At 43.1% G+C, this 17,701-nt stretch overlaps 2 protein-coding genes across 5 annotated transcripts in view; both read left to right on the forward strand.

Moving 5' to 3' along the window:
• The window catches only part of rbm20 (RNA binding motif protein 20), a 29,459-nt gene extending 20,457 nt beyond the window's left edge, over positions 1-9,002 (forward strand). For both annotated transcript variants that reach the window (XM_037473204.2, XM_062564662.1), the window contains exons 5-14: positions 485-585; positions 3,839-3,985; positions 4,129-4,260; positions 4,332-4,405; positions 4,530-5,247; positions 5,342-5,428; positions 5,538-6,123; positions 6,385-6,450; positions 7,198-7,319; positions 8,074-9,002. In XM_037473204.2, the coding sequence (XP_037329101.2) occupies positions 485-585; positions 3,839-3,985; positions 4,129-4,260; positions 4,332-4,405; positions 4,530-5,247; positions 5,342-5,428; positions 5,538-6,123; positions 6,385-6,450; positions 7,198-7,319; positions 8,074-8,139 (2,099 nt within the window). In that variant the 3' untranslated portion in view covers positions 8,140-9,002. The remainder of the gene's footprint in view (positions 1-484; positions 586-3,838; positions 3,986-4,128; positions 4,261-4,331; positions 4,406-4,529; positions 5,248-5,341; positions 5,429-5,537; positions 6,124-6,384; positions 6,451-7,197; positions 7,320-8,073) is intronic.
• A 581-nt stretch (positions 9,003-9,583) lies between these two features.
• On the forward strand, positions 9,584-16,468 carry pdcd4b (programmed cell death 4b). Of its 3 annotated transcripts, none has more exons than XM_037470902.2 (13): positions 9,584-9,680; positions 9,838-9,901; positions 10,084-10,178; positions 10,457-10,780; positions 12,152-12,246; positions 12,407-12,520; positions 12,600-12,821; positions 14,087-14,184; positions 14,605-14,719; positions 14,874-14,981; positions 15,176-15,286; positions 15,587-15,726; positions 15,816-16,468. In XM_037470902.2, exons 3-13 carry the CDS (start codon positions 10,136-10,138, stop codon positions 15,874-15,876), a joined length of 1,431 nt encoding a protein of 476 aa, XP_037326799.2. In that variant the 5' UTR covers positions 9,584-9,680; positions 9,838-9,901; positions 10,084-10,135; the 3' UTR covers positions 15,877-16,468. The 3 variants fall into 3 exon arrangements, with proteins under 3 accessions (XP_037326799.2, XP_037326801.2, XP_037326802.2); XM_037470904.2 differs by having other exon boundaries at positions 9,629-9,712; XM_037470905.2 differs by lacking the exon at positions 9,584-9,680 and having other exon boundaries at positions 9,734-9,901; positions 10,457-10,771.
• Positions 16,469-17,701: the final 1,233 nt, after the last annotated feature.

The raw sequence follows: 17,701 nt of genomic DNA on the forward strand, positions 1-17,701 counted from the left end.
AGCCGCCATTAGTTGGAGAGATTGTGTCTTTACTCAGAGACTCGTTGCCATGTCGCGGCATATAGGTTAGCTTTTGTGGACTCTTCCTTCAGTTCAGTGTGTAGAAACGTTGGAGAACAATAGGTATAAATAATAAAGACGATTTCTATGTATTGTTGAGCTACCCAGGCCACAACTACTGTAGTAAGCCAGCTCCACGGGCCAAGCATGAGAAATTAAGACTCATCATTAGAAGTACAACCCATTCAACTACTTGTACATTTTAAAAATAGTATTTTTAGAACTGGGAAATAAGCCTTGATTTAACATTGAAATAAGCCTTGATTAACATACAGTAAATATGAGTGACAGTAGAGAAAAGAAACAAAGATAAATAATAATAAGTACTATTTCCATTCACGATGCAGCTTTGTGGACCTTCGTCCCACACTTGGTCCACTGTATGCAGAGATTGTTAAATTCAGATTTCAAATTGTTTCCACAGATGTATCTACAGGAGCCAGTGCATCGTACTTGCCAGTTGCAGCCATGAAGACTTATCCCACGGCAGACACAGGATTCCTCTCACACCAGCCGGAGACACAGGTCAGACAAGTGCTTCTCTCTCTCAGGATTATCACAGTTTGCCCGTGACATATAAATCTAATTTTGTGACCAGCTGTGAAGAATGCTGGGAGAAAAGGACCAACTGTCACACTTTAGAAGTTGATATTTGTATTTAAATATTATTCATACTTTACTTTGCTGAATACTTTAGCATTTATTGTAACTGTTATTGCTCCTTACATTGACGGGCTGCTGAAGGGCGCCTGGCGTGATGCTTTCAAACCATGAGGTGGTAAAATTAAAATGAAATGAAAATTATCTTAACTCCAGAATTTTTCATTCACATTGCACAGACATTTTCATGAATATTTATTTTACAGTCTGTCAACTTTGATCGCTAAGGATGGATCAAAGATTTTGTATTTTAGGAAGGATTTAGCATTTTAGGGTACCAATAATTAACCCTTATGCGCATTCCTCCAGGCTGCCACACAGTTGTTTAGCCTGTCCAAAAGTGTTGCCTCCCGACCGGGGCTGAAAAACAGCAGCTGTCGATAGGCGTCCATCACGAAGGCCGGTGACCAGAAAATCCCACTGCAGCAGATGATGAGTGGGGTGAAAATTAGACCCAGCTAACATGTGGAGAGCCATTTCTAATGCCCAGCATGCAGCTCTCAACAGCCCGCGTGCATTACTTGACGGGTCTGCACACGGATACATGCTGCACACACCGTCCATTGTGTATTTAGTTACAGGTCTTGAAACATACTATACCATACCGATTTACAGAAAATAATCAGGTCCTGTCCCCAAAATACAACCGCTTCTTCACCAGTGTATTACGTATATATAATTATCTGTATTACTAACATTTCATAATATTTCAAATCTGATATAACATATAAAAAGCAAATACATAAAGGTTTATCTAGAGCCAGGGAGCCTGATTCGCCTCAAGATGTGGTGATCGTTTTGGTTTGTCCATTTAACTGCTGCTATAAAGAGGACCAACTCCTTAGGTACAAAGAGGAAAAACTTGTATCAGCCGTTTGTTCTTCTTTTCATGGCCAGGGGAACCAATTTAGCCGGAGCCTGAATTGGTCGTTTAATGACAAAGAGTTTTATTGTAGCAGTGGAAACATATTTATAGTCTGTGCTGCATGAGGTTGCCATAAACACACACCTGTCAAAGCAGAACAGGTGGTGTTTTACTGGTTTTCAAACCCTGCCTTGAACACAGACCGCTCACACAAATGCACAAAGCGCCACCGCATGCAATCAGACATTTGGAATTTATTTTCAATGTACTAAGTTTCATTTATATCTGTTTGTACATGTTAAGCTAAAAGAAACAAGGAGGAGCCCAACGTGTACCGAGATGCATTAGCATCTGCATACAAACAAATCTTTTGCAGACTTGCGCACACAAAGCAGTTCTACGTTTGACAACTCAAACAGGGATAAACACAGCTGGCTGCTGTGAGCAGCACGGGGGCCTTGAGGGCCTCAAGGCGCCGTGATCACGCCACAAAGGCGGCAGCGGTGTAGCGTTTCGTGCTGGTGAGAGACGGGTTAAGCGATCTGAGGGAGTAAGTGTGAGTTTTTTTTAGAGATTTAAAGCATACAACTGTGACATTGTTTAGCTAAGGCGTATCTTTCTTTTTCATAAGAGACAGAAATAACACGGGCTTGTGTGTGTGTGTGTGTGTGTGTGTGTGCGTGGCATCTTTTGGCTTCTGGTTGGCGGTTAACAGAAACAGCCACCGTTCAAAGGCCCAGTCAACCTCCACTGTGACATCAATGCTGTGTGCAGACTGTCTGGCAGTGAGCGAGACTCTTACTCACTCGTACATCTCAAGATCGTAAACGGCTTATTCCTGGATCTGTTTATTGAGCACGACCTGCGCTGACCTTTGTGTGTCCTGGTGATGGCACAGAGATGTTGGTAGAAATGCTGCAAACAGTTTGGCTCAGTTGTGGCGACGAAATCGATGGTTCTGGATCATACAGACCTTTGTTTTATAGAGGGTGGGTGTGTGTTTTATTAACCACTAATAGCATATATTTAGATACAATATCATTTAAATGATGGACATTTGTGATCAGTGCTTGATGTATGTTATGACTACGGATATAGTTTCTTTGATTATGTTACAGCCTGCATAGTAAATATCATACTTTCCACACTTAGATACAGTGTTAAGTGTTTGTTAGCGTTTCCCTGAACAAATTCCTTGTTAAAGCGGAAACCGTAGCCGCTAGTCTGAGGTTTTAGGACCCGACTGTAACTCTCTGTTGGCTCTATCAACTAGAGAAGCAGCAGCAGCAGGAGGAGGAGGAGGAGGAAGAGGAGGAGGAGGAAGAGGAGGGCCTTCGGAGAACCCCCCAGGCAGCACGATGGTGGCAGAAATAAGACTCCTCAAATAAGATTTGAGGCTCTGAATTTACAACCTTCTGGTTCAATAATGAATAAAAATACATGAAGTCAGTCATTGGTATTTTCCTTTGCAGTTATAAATGTAGAAAGTACATTGTTCTGGGGAACTAATAGGAAAGGTGAAACAATATAATGTGATGAAAGTCTTCTCCTTTACATGCACCTCACATACTGATTCACAAAACAAATCAAGTCCTTAAGTATGATAAGAATATCTAAGCCTAAAGCAGATTAAATTACTTTCACCATCTATCTCTGTGCAGCCTTTTGAGTGTCTCTGGGAAGACACACAATATAAATCATTTTTTTATTTTTGATCATCGCTCACATTCCGGATTGGATTAAATAGGCAAACAGAGTCGCTACAGCGATCAGCCCAGAGGGATTTGTGTCCACTGTGTGAAGTGTCTGAGGCCAGTCAGCTGACAAGTCTCTAAATCCAAACAAGTCAACTTTCATTATCGCCCCTGCACTACTGCCAAGGAACTATGAATAGATGCAATGAGGCGGGTTGTTTCAAGGAGGGAGAGTGACGTGACGTCCTGTAGTGATAGTGTTACACTGATGTTAGACAGACCAGTTTCCTACGGATCTGATTGGCTTCGATGTGCTGGACGGTTTGTTAAATGAGCTCACGCTGTTGATTTAATGTCTGTTTTATTTCAGTCTGGAAGCAATAGTGTAAGGTTATCATCACTGTGTCAAAAGGGACAAAATACCTCCATTCATGTTGTAGTTACAGGTTGTACCTTTCATAAATAAATAAATGCCAGATGTTAATATCGCTAAACTGCATTTTTAACATAAGTCTGCTTAATATTCATGGGTGTGATTTTTTTAAAAATCTTTTTGCAGCCATTTCCACCCAGAACGGCCACAGCTGGACGAGTCGTTCACATCTGTAACCTCCCTGAGGGCAGCTGCACAGAGAATGATGTCATCAACCTGGGACTACCCTTTGGCAAAGTCACCAACTACATCCTCATGCGCTCTACTCACCAGGTACAAGAATGATAGTAATTATCAATCGTTTGCTATTCACGTGAATCCATGAATGTTAGACAGACAGGAGGAAATGTGTCAATATCCCAAACGTCATGAATTTGGGGATTACTGTTTAAGGCGATAATCTGCTCCCCCGTCAGGCATTCCTGGAAATGGCATATGTTGAAGCAGCTCAGGCCATGGTTCAATACTACCAACTTACTCCCGCTACGATCAACAATCAGAAACTTCTCATACGAATGTCCAAGAGGTACAAGGAGCTGCAACTCAAGGTAAGGCTGAAAAACAAAGTAAACAGCGCTGCGTTGGCTTATTTCGTAACGGGAATTTATTTTCTCCATAGAAACCAGGTAAAGATCTTCAGTCTATCATCCAGGATATCACCTCTCAGCGGGATAGGGATGAGATGCAAGAACCGTAAGGAAACTTTTCCTTCTGCTTCCTCGGGCTTCTTGTTTTTGAGCCTCGTGACATTGAGGACGGTGCAGATTTACAGCATTTCTCCATGTAATCTGACCCTCATCTCCCTCCCTCCCTCCAGCTACATGCCGGAGAGGGCGCGCTCCCGCAGCCCGATCAGCCGCTCTCTGAGCCCTCATTCCCACAGCCCCAGTTTTACGTCATGCTGCTCCGCCCACAGCCCCCAGGGAGCACCGTGCAGGGGCCCGGAGAGAAACAGCAACGGGATGGGCCCCCGTCGGGGCTCTTGGGATTGGTCATCACACTTGAGAAGGGGTGAGGACGAAAGGGAGCGAGATGACCCATGGAGGAACGGGGGAAGTGTGGATGACAATCGGCAAAATGGACGTTCTGCTGACCGCCGGAAGGCTTACCAGAAACCCTCGGATCACATCAGCTCGAGATCTGCAGATGAGCGAGAGGGAGGAGGAGGAGGAGGAGGAGGAGGCGAAGGGATGAGGAGCAACAGAGACTGGCCCCCACGAGGCAGCCCTCAAGGCAAGTCCTTCAGCTCTTACAGGAATATGGAGGAGGAGTTCTACGCGAAGGAGCAAGTGTACAAGTCAGACAAGCCACCCAGAGCTGCACACCAGAGGCATGACACCAAGCCAAAGAGGAGGGATGGTGGCGACCACCACAGTAGGTCGAGGCATTCCGAGTTCGGGACAACTGAGGAGACCCTTCGCAGAGCGCTAGAAGACAAGAGACAGGGTTCACCAGGAAGAGAAAGGAGCAAAAAGACAAGCAGGAGGTTCGTCACTCCGGAAAAACATGAGAAAGAAAACACGACTGGAAATACTGTGAGTAACGTTTGCTGCGTCGGTCGGCGGCTGCTGTATACTTATACACGCTACGTCCTATCAGCTATTTACGCATCTTCCTTTTTTTTTCCAGGATCGCAAGTCAAAAGAAAAATCAGTTTCACCTCAGCAAAGCATTATGCCAAAAGAGTCCACTCAATGTGGCAAAGACAGAAACACTGTGAGTACGCTATTAATTACACATTTACACACAATAACATCCTCTTTAAAGCTCCAGGCAGAACCGAGTATTGATGACTTTTAATGACTTTCTCAATGCATTTTCTTAGGTGAAGGAGGCAGTAAGTGGAGATGACACTGATGAAGAGTGTTGGTTTCCCAAGAACATGGAGGAACTGGTCACTGTAGATGAAGTGGGAGGAGAAGATGATTCCATAATTGAGCCAGACCTTCCAGAGCTGGAAGAGTATGTATCCTGCTCCAAAGAGTCTGCAGAGGAAGAAGCAGTGGAGGAGCAGATACTACCACCTAACTCCACCTGCTGTGAGGTGCAGGAGACAACTAATGAACAGTCTGATCAGGAGAAGTTCTGTGAGGATGCCGGGGAGCCGGCAGGAACATCAATAAATGAGGAAGCAATGCGTGCTTTACCTGCAGCCGGCATTGAAGAGCAGCCACTCGGTCCAGTGACTCCTGAGCTGCCAAACACCAACCTTATTGACTTCCCCAGTGAGGAGTTCAAGGCTGCCCTCGAGCATGTGTGTTTAGAAGATAAAGCAACCAAAAGTGAGCCGGCAGAGGAGCCGATGGAAAATCACATTTGCGTATCAGAAGATAGCAAAACCCCAGAAATAAGACAGGTCTCAGAGACAATCAATAATGGGGTTCAACACAAGGATGGCCATCACCAAAAAGGTACTTTTAAAATAATGTTCAACTGTTTGTGGCAGAAACATGAGAGATCCAGTGTTTAGTTACGCAGTTAGGAAGCAAGGATCAGACCCTTTTACCCAGGGAAATAGTTTCAGATATTCCACCCAACACATAAGTTGTTGAAATGTGGTTAAAAAGTTTCCCGCATACTGTCTTTTCTCTCCTGTCATGCCTTAAAAAAAAGGTTCAATTTGTATAGTATCGTGCATCCTGCCTTCCATGTAACTTCCGTGCCCCTTGCAGAGGCTGAGGCCCCCTCGCCATCCCGTGAGCAGGAAAAAGCTGTCAGTGAACACAGCATCCCTTTGGGTAGGCACATGTTTTATTATCACTTTGAAATTAAGAACCCTACACATTTATACGAGATCTTGAACTTTTTTTATTCTGACAACAAACGATTTTCGTTATTTTAGGTGTTTCTTTGGCTGAATTAAACCAAGTAGTCTGTCTTTAGTTGTGGTCACAGAGATGAGTTTTGCGCATGCAGTTTTAGACCTAATATGATCACAGCAGAGGGAGAGTGACTTTGTTCTCTGCTCACGTTCTTCAGACAGCAAATAGTTGTTTGCTGCAATATTTGTGTTGAATGTTGTGTAGTAAACCTTGAGGTAGGTGAATAGTGTCCTTTCCTTTTTAATTCTTCCATCCATCCAAGGTGAAGGTGCAGTTTTCTCATCTCGTGGTTTTCCAAAGAGTTCCCATTATATTTTCTTTCATATCCGAGTGACATAAAACACATTTTCTATTATGTGTGTTCATTCTAACTGAAATTATTCTAATTAAATGAGCATTTGTATTTAAAAAAGCTTTATGTTGACTCTAATTAAACAAATAGCCAATGAATGTTGTAATTGTATTGCAGAAGCAAGATGTGTAGTTTGAATTAATGACAATGACAAAAAAGTTGTCCCGCGAATAAAACAAGCAGGTTATTTTCATTCAGCAAGGAAAAAATGTCATCTACATTATTAAAACTCAGACAAAGTGCAACAACTGTGTTGCCTCAGGTGCGATCACGGTAAACACCCTTTAATATTTGTGTCTTCATTCCAACAGGAGTGGAGTTCATTGTGCCAAAAACCGGATTCTTCTGTAAACTGTGCGGACTTTTCTACAACAGTGAGGAGACGGCAAAGACCACTCACTGCCGCAGCACTGTGCACTACAGGAACCTACAGGTACACACGGATCGGGGACACTGGTCCTCCAGGAGATGATGATGGTGATGATGATGATGATGATGAGAAGGAATAAAATGAGAACCTGGATTTTAATCGTTCGTTCTTTCGTCCCTGAATTGTAATGAGGAGGCTAAATGTTTGTGTTCATACAAGCTATATGTTCTGTAAGTACATATACGTCATGTTTGCATGTTAGACCTCTTATACTAAGAAATGTAATATGTATTAAAATGTGTATCTCAGAAACCCCCCCCGCCCCCCCTCCATACTGTAAGCACTGCTGGTGTGGTCCACAGTCACCACCTGTTGTGGCTATAAATCCAGCACATGCGATTCCGATTAAGTTTCTCTAACTTTCATCTCATGTATGTTATATTTTTGGGATGAATGTATCTTTAAATCTCACATGAAATCTGCTGTTTTGGAAAAAAACTGTTATAGTATATAGTGTATTTTAACTTTATCAGATTATCAGACAAACGAGCAAAAACAGAACAACAAACCCTGCATTTGCATGTAAACTTGCAACTGTATTACGTCTCTTAATACTGGCCACTCAGCGACGAGCCTCCTTGCAGATGTCCTGCTCCTCACCAAAATAATGAATTTGCAGTATAAGAAGATGAAAAGAATATGGCCTCTGAATGATTAACTCCGGTGGAGACAATTGGCCAACTAGCAACTTCTCTTGATTTTATATATATATATATATTTGTTTAAATTATTTTTAATTTCTTCCGCTCATCCACAGAAATACCTGTCCCAGCTGGAGGAGGGGAGTCTGTCGGGGGTTATGGCTGAAACAGCTGCACACTGACATCCGCTTGACTTCTCACGTCTTGGACAGCGAGGAGCAGAGGGAAGATTTGTGCTGCTGGTAAACAGCTTAAGGACAACTGCAGCATCAATAATGTGACACATGCAAGCTACAGTAGGAGGACAATTGCACTGGTTTTGATATTTTGGAAGAAGGTATTTCTGGGGCTTTTTATTGGCACTGACAACCACAAATATCTCAATTCTGTAAATACCTGGGGCTACAATATTCAATTAAATTTTTTTGGTTAACCAATATTCTTACAGATTATTTTATTGAATTGTGTGTGATGAAATGTATTTTTCATTTTCTGGAATGAAAATACATTTTAAAAGATGTCTAATTTCTGAAATGACCCATTGTTACAGTATTAGTTTATGTTGCAAAATGACTTAAAATGTTTTGACAGTTAGAAACATGATTCTCAGGTTTGTTGTGTGTTTAATGGATGTACAATACACAATATTACATATTTATTTAAATTAGGGGATTAAAAGGCTGTTGCTGTTTTTCTGTCATCCTTTGAGCATATCATTTGGATTGATAATAATTTAACTCCGCAAGAGATATTTATCTAATGAAGTTTCATGTTAGAGTCATAAAGTCATACAGCAATCCCAGTCATTTCTGCCAACAAATATAATGACTTAAATATAGAAGACCTCAAACTGGACCATTTGTTTAATTTATCAGCTGAACATTTCATGAGCCAATGATTTATTCGTAGGAATTATCAAGCCAAATTCTGTTTTTGTATACTGTGAATACTGATCCTTTGACATCAATGATAGTGTTGTTTTCTTTGACAGGCTTTTCTTATGATTTCTTATGCCAAAAAACGTAAATAAACATTCTAAACTGTATTCTAACAGTATTTTATTCTCCATTAAGTACAACGCCGTATGCTATATCATGTATAACGACAATGCAAACATGACACTTACTGGATACAGTAAGTGATTTAAGTGGGAGGGTTGTGAAAGAGCTCCACCAAGTGTTGAATAAAAAGCACATATGCGGGCGTTATAACTAAATAACAAGTTAGTTGTTGGGATATTCTTGTTTATTTGGAAATGTAGAAATGATGGCACTTTTATTTCAAATGACAGTGTCATACATTAAGTCTGCTTACTCTTTCAGTAGGTTTACACAACATATAATTCTAAGCGAACCGATAAGGTTTGTTGAGTAATTTGCCCACAAGAAAACATATATAATACTTGTGACAACAGTAATCAGTGATATTATTTTATACTTGTATATGTGTATAAATATACATTATATAATATATATAATATATCACAAAATATAAAAGTATACGCCAAAGATGCAACAAATGTACTGTAAATGTAAAACAACATAATCTATTCGGAACATGCGAGAAGAAAAGTCCGTGTTGCTTTTTCATTGGTCCTTGTTTTAACAAACTGACTCCAGCCAATCAGAAAAGCGAACTCAAACCTACGCGCTTGCGTTGCCGGGTAGATCGAACAAAAACAACGGGATCTGATTCAGAGTTTAAAGCTTGGACGCGACAGACGGTGAGTCATTCAATATAGACACGACCCGATAGGTACGAATGCACTTACACGTCGGTGTCCTTTAAGACTGAAACTGTTTCTGAAACTGACTCTTTCGTCGGTGTAACTAAAAGATGGCAGCCACGATATGAATGTTGTCTCTTAACGTCTTCAACAGCAAATAAACGGCGTGACCGCGACTGGCGACAACGGTCGATAGACGGTGAACTGCGGATTCAACGGTACAGTTGTGGTTGAATCACAGCAACATGGAGTTTGTTGCTGTGACGCAGCTCTTCACTTTGACAGCTAACGTCAGCCATTGTTTATCAACAGTGACTTTGAATGGGGGGGGGGGGGGGGGGGTGGTGTCCGGACATGTTATCGACCCTCGTCTGATCGCTTCCGTTCGCTCCTTGCGCAGGTCTCATTTGCACATTGCTCAGCTGCAGAAATCTCCTTTTCTCCTCCGAAACATGGCGACTGACTGCGCGGCCTGGCTCAACGCGAACCCCGCTGGTGAGTTCATGTTCGCGAGGGGTTTGACTCTTTCCTCCGCGTCTCTACGAGGATGTGGTTGACCGCTTGCAGGTTTTTTCTCACGTTGAGCATGCTGCCACGCTTCCCTCATCCTGTAGTTGTGTTCGCTATGTACTTAGAACATTATTATTATTATTATTATTTTAGAAATGTTTCCTGGCCTATGCTGCAGAGAAAATGCTGTTCTAGTGTGATCTGTTCTGCACATAAAAGCACAAACAACTCCCCCACCAAATGTTGTCCTGCAATCCAAACAGAGGCAGAGGACCTGAGTGACTCCTTGGTATCCGAAGATGAAGACCATACGGGATCGGGGGTCAACAAAAACCTCAAAAACGAGCTCAATGGCAACTGGTTGTCCTCGACCAGCAGCAGCATCCACGAAGCGCGTCTCAAGGCGAAGGCCAAGCGGAGGCTGAGGAAGAACTCGTCCAGGGACTCCGGCAGGGGGGACTCTTTCAGCGACAACGGGGACGCGGTCAGGGGAACCTCGGTGGCCCCCGCCAGCCCTAAGAGCAAGCTGCTGGACAGAAAGTCCCGACTGGGCAAGGGAAGGGGTCTGCCAAAGAAGGGTAGGAAGGGTTCGTATTCCACTAATAACAATTCAATAGCGTCACCCCATTGGAACGCTAAAGACATTCGATGGATAACGTTTTGCTGGTTGTTAACCACAGGCGAGTACAAGTGAGAGGGGCCTCTGTGTCTCAGCGCCCTGTGCTTCACGGGAAGGCTTTCGTCATGTGGGACCCACGCGTCGTCACCTGGGGGCCCTCCGTCTAGCGGCCATAAACCAATTAGCATGGACACAAACAGCTGGGTGGTTTGGAGCAGGTCACACCCATCTAAAGGAACTGGACTTTTTCTGCCCTTAGCATATGCTCGGCCAGGCTTTTGATAGTGATACCCTGTCGAAGCCTCGTGTGCCCCATTAGGCTGCAGCGCACTGCAGATACTTTGCTCCCATGGGCGGCTGAACTGGAGCAAGCCGAGCTTTTCTTGGCACGACGTCCGTTTGTTTTTCTTTTTTTTTTTGGTTACATAACAGAACCGTCGCACCCTTGGAGCTGTGTTGTTTGAGCTGTGAGCTCTACTGCAGTCAAAGTGCTGGCGTTGCAGTTCCAGTGGCTGTGTAGAATATGTGGCCCCAGTAAACTGGCATCCGCCATGTGTTTCAGATGCTGAAGTGGAAGACTTTGGCACAAGCAATGTGCGCTGTGCTAAATATAGTGCACACATGCACTTTGCCACCTCTTGGTTAGGACTAAGGGAGGGCTTCTCAAACTGTCTTCAATCTGTTGGTGCCCACCGCAAGACCCAGCCTGTGTTTGTTGGTGTAACACTTGCGAAGATGAAACCACTCCAGATAGAGGGATTATTTCACAGCATATTTGGTTCTTTGGTTGGAGAACCGTTGCATGGGTATTAGTAGCGACACATACGGATAACGCGGCATTTCACTAAAGCAATATTATTATAAACTATAATATGACTTGTTTGGACCACCAAATAATCCTTATGAGTCGAATGTGTGTTGTGAGGAGGTCTGAAGATGATGTCGTTTTGTGTTGCAGTGTGTGTGTAAATCAGCTGACAGGAAGTTAGCAGGGACTCAAGCTGTTTCCCTCCGTGCTGAAAGTTCAGCGTTGCCTTTCTGTTCTGGTGTTCCATTATTTTGCAACACGACATCACACTTTGTGACCGTCACCTCCTAACTGTGTCATTTGTTATTCGACGTTGTTTTCAGGGATATCATTTTCAGAGAACTTTATGCTCCAAACAGCAACCTAATCTTCTTTCCATGACGGAATTGGGAACTATTAGATAAAAGCCATACAACAAACCGGACATGTATGCAAATACATCTTTTACGCCAATCATGGAGCGGATTCCATTTTAACATTTAAACTGTCATTTTTTAAAAGTCTATTATCGTCACTGACTTTTGTTTACAGGTGGGGCCGGAGGAAAAGGAGTGTGGGGCCGGTCTGGTGAAGTCTATGAACAGGAGGCGGTGGATCAGAACGACCCCAACTATGACGAAGCTCAGGTACTCACTTTGGTGTTGGTGCTGTACGTCTTTGTGTACATGTGACTTTGTTTTGTAGGCTTCGTTTGTGTTTTTACTATACGGTAGACCAAATGTGGGATCAACACTACCATCATTTATTGAAGCTCATCTCTCACACACCTGGATTGTGTTTTGACAGGAAAACTGTGTGTATGAGACTGTGGTTCCTCCGCTGGATGAGAGGGACTTTGAGAATACCGTCAGCCCCATTCTGCAGGAGTACTTTGAACATGGAGACACAAATGAAGTAGCGGTAAGTGTGCAGGAAACAGCCCGCCCGAAAGACAGGAACCCAACCATGAAGGTTAACGTCTCTCGCTCTCTGCATCCAGGAGCTGCTCGCAGAACTGAACCTGGGCCCCATGCGGAGCGAGGTTCCCTCGCTGGCTGTGTCCCTGGCGCTGGAGGCCAAAGCCAGCCACCGGGAGCTGACCTCCAGGCTGCTGGCGGACCTGTGTGGGCCGGTGCTGTCCCGCGGCGACATGGAAATCTCCTTCGACAAACTGCTGCTGGAGCTGCCCGATCTGGTCCTGGACACACCGGGAGCCCCGCAGGTGAGTCTCCTTAGGGACTTTATGTGTCCATTTCTGGATGGGTACTAACCGAGAAACAGGAGCTCCAGTGAATCCACATCAAATGTGGGGGGCAATGGTGGTGCAAGGAGTAGTGTGATGCGCTGGGAGCCGCAAGGCTGGTGATTCAAATCCTGGTTGCTCCATGTGCCATGTCGAAATGTCCCTGAGCAAGACACCTAACCGCAAATTGCAAATGACATTTAATGTAATGTAAATATCCGTCGTGATTTGGGTTAAGATATTGCAACTACTACCAGCAGGACATTTGACCCCATTACAGTAGACACCAGCCTTGTGTGTGTGTCTGTGTGTATTTGAGCTCCCTGCTTTTCATCCATTGTCTGTGCTCACAAAATGCAACGTCAGCAGAGAACGGAGGGGTTTTTTTCGTCCCCGCCCCCCCCCCCGCCCCATCTCATTGGGGCTCACCATACATGTCTGTCCCACTCTCCCAGTTCTCTGTGGGCTTAAAGGGGCATCAGGACGCTGCCCAGCCCCCACCGCTATCCCTTCACCCATTTTCAGTTACACACACACTGCCCTCTCCTCTCCCCCCCGTGTGCGTGCGAGTGGAGCCACAGCCACGGGTCAGATGAGAGCTGCTTCTGAACAGGAACAATGACCAGTGATAAGCCAAGGCTTTGTCGAGGCCAGGGGAGCAAAGCCAGCTCTTCAGTGTCCACAAATCCCGAGGCCACACTACTGTAAACCTGTCAGGAATCAGGAATCAGGAAACGTTTATTGCCATAGTATGTTGTACATACATGGAAATTGTCTTGGCGGAAGGTGCATGAAGACAGTACAATAAAGACAACATAGTGAAAATGAGATAAAAATAGAATAAAAGTATAATAAAATATAAAATAAACTAAAGCTATGGGTTAGTAAGTTAGAGGAGAAGCCACTGGCGGTCATCCGTCTAAAAATAAAGGAGTGGAATACACACGTTTGATTTGATTTATTCCAATTATTTACCGCGGACTAGAGTAATTAACATTATTGATTTTTAAATGTGTCTTTCTCTTGTATTTTTTTTTTGGAAACATTTTTTTCCATACAGGAAAAGAAAATGAGGCATTTTAATGCTAGTAGACACTACTAAGACGTGCATGTAGTACACTCTCAATTTGCATCGTCATGAATGTAAACAGCAGCAACAGAAGCACGATGAGTCGGCACAATCACTTTCCTATCACACAATGCCCTCCTCTTTTGTCTGATTACACTTTGTTTTCCTTCTCCAGTTGGTGGGCCAATTCATTGCACAAGCCGTGAGTGACCAAATATTGTCCAAGAGCTACATCGAGGCCTACAAAGGCCGAGTGGACTGTGAATACACAAGGTACTTTACTGTTGGCTGAGCTCTGCTGTGGCTGTGATTTGAGTTTCCTGTATTGTCATCGTCTCCTCAGACACCAAATCCCTAAAGATGAGAGCATTTCTTCAATAATATCATATAGACTGGGTGTACATATTGTATGATGATTCTATTTTGAGATGGAGATAAGTGCAGGAGAATCTTGACCCTTCTTTGAGGTGTTCTTTGATTCATGTAAACATAAGTTGAAATGTATTAAAGAGGCAAAGGAACCAGATTGTGTGTGTATTCTAGATCACATAAAGGAATCGGGTCCCGACCAAAGGGTTTGGTAGTAATTGTAACAAAGCGAAAGAAAAGTTAAACCCATATGCATGAGAGGAGACACCGTGTGGTCACTTGCCGGTAAGAGAGAGGAGACACACAATGTTTTCCTTCCTGCAGAGTGTCACTGGACCGGGCGGCGGTGCTGCTGAGGATGAGCATGGAAGGCCTGCGCATAGACAACCAGTGGGGTGCAGGCGGAGGCCAGAGACCCGTCACACAGCTCATCAAGGAGGTAGGATACAGAAAGAACACTGGGGAGGATGCTGGTGGTAGACCTTGTTCTTTATTAATGATTCATATACTATAATCTATTCTGCTAGAAGCCTTAACACACCCTAAAGTCCAAGAATAAATGTGAATCGTTTGAGTGTTTTGTGTTTTGCCAGATGAACCTGCTGCTGAAGGAGTACGTCCTGTCTGGAGACAGCAAGGAGGCTGAGAGGTGCCTGAGAGATCTGGAAGTTCCCCATTTCCACCATGAGTTTGTCTATGAGGTAAACGGCCTCATAGACACATTTCCTTGAAAGCCTCCCCAAACGGGCGTTTTAGAGGCTAAACATGAGAAAAACAATTTGCAGAGTGTGATCACCTCTTGGTCTCAAGTCAAATACGCAGACGGGAGAGGAAGTAGTGAAGTGCTTCTTTTGTTAGCACTAAAGCACGGCTGTGGATCTTCGGTTTCCTTCAGGCGATAGTCATGGTGTTGGAGTCCAAAGGAGAAAAAACTTTGGAAATGGTTCTGCAGCTACTCCAGTCTCTTTCTGTGTCCACGGTCATCACTCTGGACCAAATGAGAAGGGTAAGGCGCCACCTTGTGGTTGAATTATGCATTACACCATTATTTCACCACGCAGCCAGCCTTCACCTTTTCTACGGATACTTACTTGCATGTCTTTTAGCTGACACTTTTATCCAAAGCGACTTAGTTGTAATACTACAACTGATGATCACACAGGCGATTCTGCTGCTCAGTCTCTTTGTGCATGTATAAACAAGGGAGACAATTATGTCCTCCCACCATAGCACTTCTCCATATGGTCCATATCTGTAAACCCATGTCCTTGATAGAAAATGTATTTTGTTTCTTTATCTTTTATAGGGCTATGAAAGAGTCTATATGGACATTGCTGAAATCAACATTGATGTTCCTCGTGCATACTTCCTCCTGGAGCAATTTGTTGATAAGAGCTTCAGTACGGGAGTCATTGATGTAAAGTTGAGAGATCTTTGTCCCTGTCGGTAAGTGCACCGCACTGGGTTTGTCAGACATCGACTAACACTCTTGTTTTCCTAAGTGTTTTCTAAAACTATGTTCTGTCTGTTGTCAGAGGCCGGAAGAGATTCATCAGCGAGGGAGACGGGGGTGTTGTCAAAGCTGAAAGTTACTGAGGAGACCTTTTTATGTGCCAGATTTCCTGAAGAAAAAGGATGAAGCTACTTTTTTACTTGTATATTTTTGAAAAAGGTCAGGTCATTTTTTTTCCTTGAGTCAAAAGAATGTACATTTCTGAAACTGAGGTTGGGTAAAAACACGAACATAAGCTAACCCTTAAAGTGCCACACCTCGCAGTGTCAGTCATTCCATGTGGTTTTGTACAGTATTTTCTTGATTTCACTGCCACTCCTTTTGTTTTTGTAGAAAGCAGTTTTTGTAGAAAGGTGACTAGCTTGTGTCAAAAGCTTTATATTGGGGTATAAAAAAGACAGAGGAACATGTTTGTTAAATGCAATAAATCCTCCCTGTAGCTGCTGTTTTTTATGCTGTGCTGGGCTTTTTATGTTTTTCCTTTTTGAACCTTAAAATTACAAACGGTATCATTATTGAAAGTATCAAGACACGAGTAAAGAACAAAAACAAATACCACTTGAGGAATCTCGCAAAATTGTGTTTAGAATGTTTATTTTTATATCCAGGAAATACTGGTGTGTGAAATGTACCATGTATTGCTCATTGTTTGTTCCTTAAATCACTGCCAAACAATCAGAGACTGGTTTTGTAATCACTATCAACACATAATACAAACTACAGCTGTTGACTTCTTTGATCAAAAACATGAATCAGAGATTCATTCAAAAAAGAAGCTGTTGAATTTTGTATGTAAAACGGCAAATTACAGATACAGCAATACAAAGAGTAGCCAACCACACTGGAAAATATGGCAAGTGATAGATCTAATGTTCGAGCAAAGTTCCCTTATCAGAAATTGCAAAATTGCACTTGACTGTGCATGCAAATACTCTCAGTGCGCGTACACTCCAGATCCTTGCCATCTATCGGGAGGAATTTTCTGCCAATTTGACTTTTCCAGCAGTTTTGAATAGTTTATTTGGTGTCTACTGCAACTGCTCCTTCATGGCCAGGTCCTGCATCTTGACAGCCTCTTGAGCCTCCATCTGCATCTTCTCCAGTTTCTCTAGAGTGACTGATTTGAGTGGGAGCAGCTTTGGCTTACACAGAACCATGGTAGGTACATCTTCCATGGAAAGTTGCCCTGTGGACGTTGCCAAAGAAGAAAAAAGAAACGCCAATAAAATTCTCTTCAACTAATCTTGACTTAAATGCATATTTACGGACACTTGGTTGTATTGTTGCAATATTTCACAAAAGCCTCTTGCATATTAATAGTGAGAAATGTTCTACTTCTTTAAATACAACACTGTGAGACCGGCACTGTAAAATAGGTCTGTTACACTGATGGTCCATTCTTAACAAGCACTCACTAAATGCAACATCTGAAAAGTTCACTCATCTGTTGCTCCGCCGTTGAACAACTTGTACCCATTAGAAATAATTTCAACTACAACACCAGAAAAGTATTGACCCATATTACACAACCGTTTATACAGAAACTGAGTCTGTGTTGAACTGTAAAAGACTGTAAAGAGCGAACCAATAGCACAGAGCCCCCACTGACTAGAAATGGGCAAAAGCTTGCAAAGTTAAACAGTTCACATGTGATATCGAGCAGACAGTCTTTTGTTTGGATCTACTGTTGTCCAATTAGCTAACTGCTGTGATACAAACCTTGTTTAGGCAGAACTTCTCTGAATATTGACTTGACCTCTGGCATTGTGTCCTCTGAGTGCTTGCTGAAACGGTACAGTAAACACATTATTTAAAACATTAAACATTTGATCGGACATAGCCTTGCACTTGTTATTTGCAAATGTTTAAGAAGATATGCCAACTATTTTAAAATGTGATATTGTAAGG

This window comes from Pungitius pungitius, chromosome 9, assembly GCF_949316345.1.
Source record: "Pungitius pungitius chromosome 9, fPunPun2.1, whole genome shotgun sequence".
Classification (NCBI taxonomy): domain Eukaryota; kingdom Metazoa; phylum Chordata; class Actinopteri; order Perciformes; family Gasterosteidae; genus Pungitius; species Pungitius pungitius.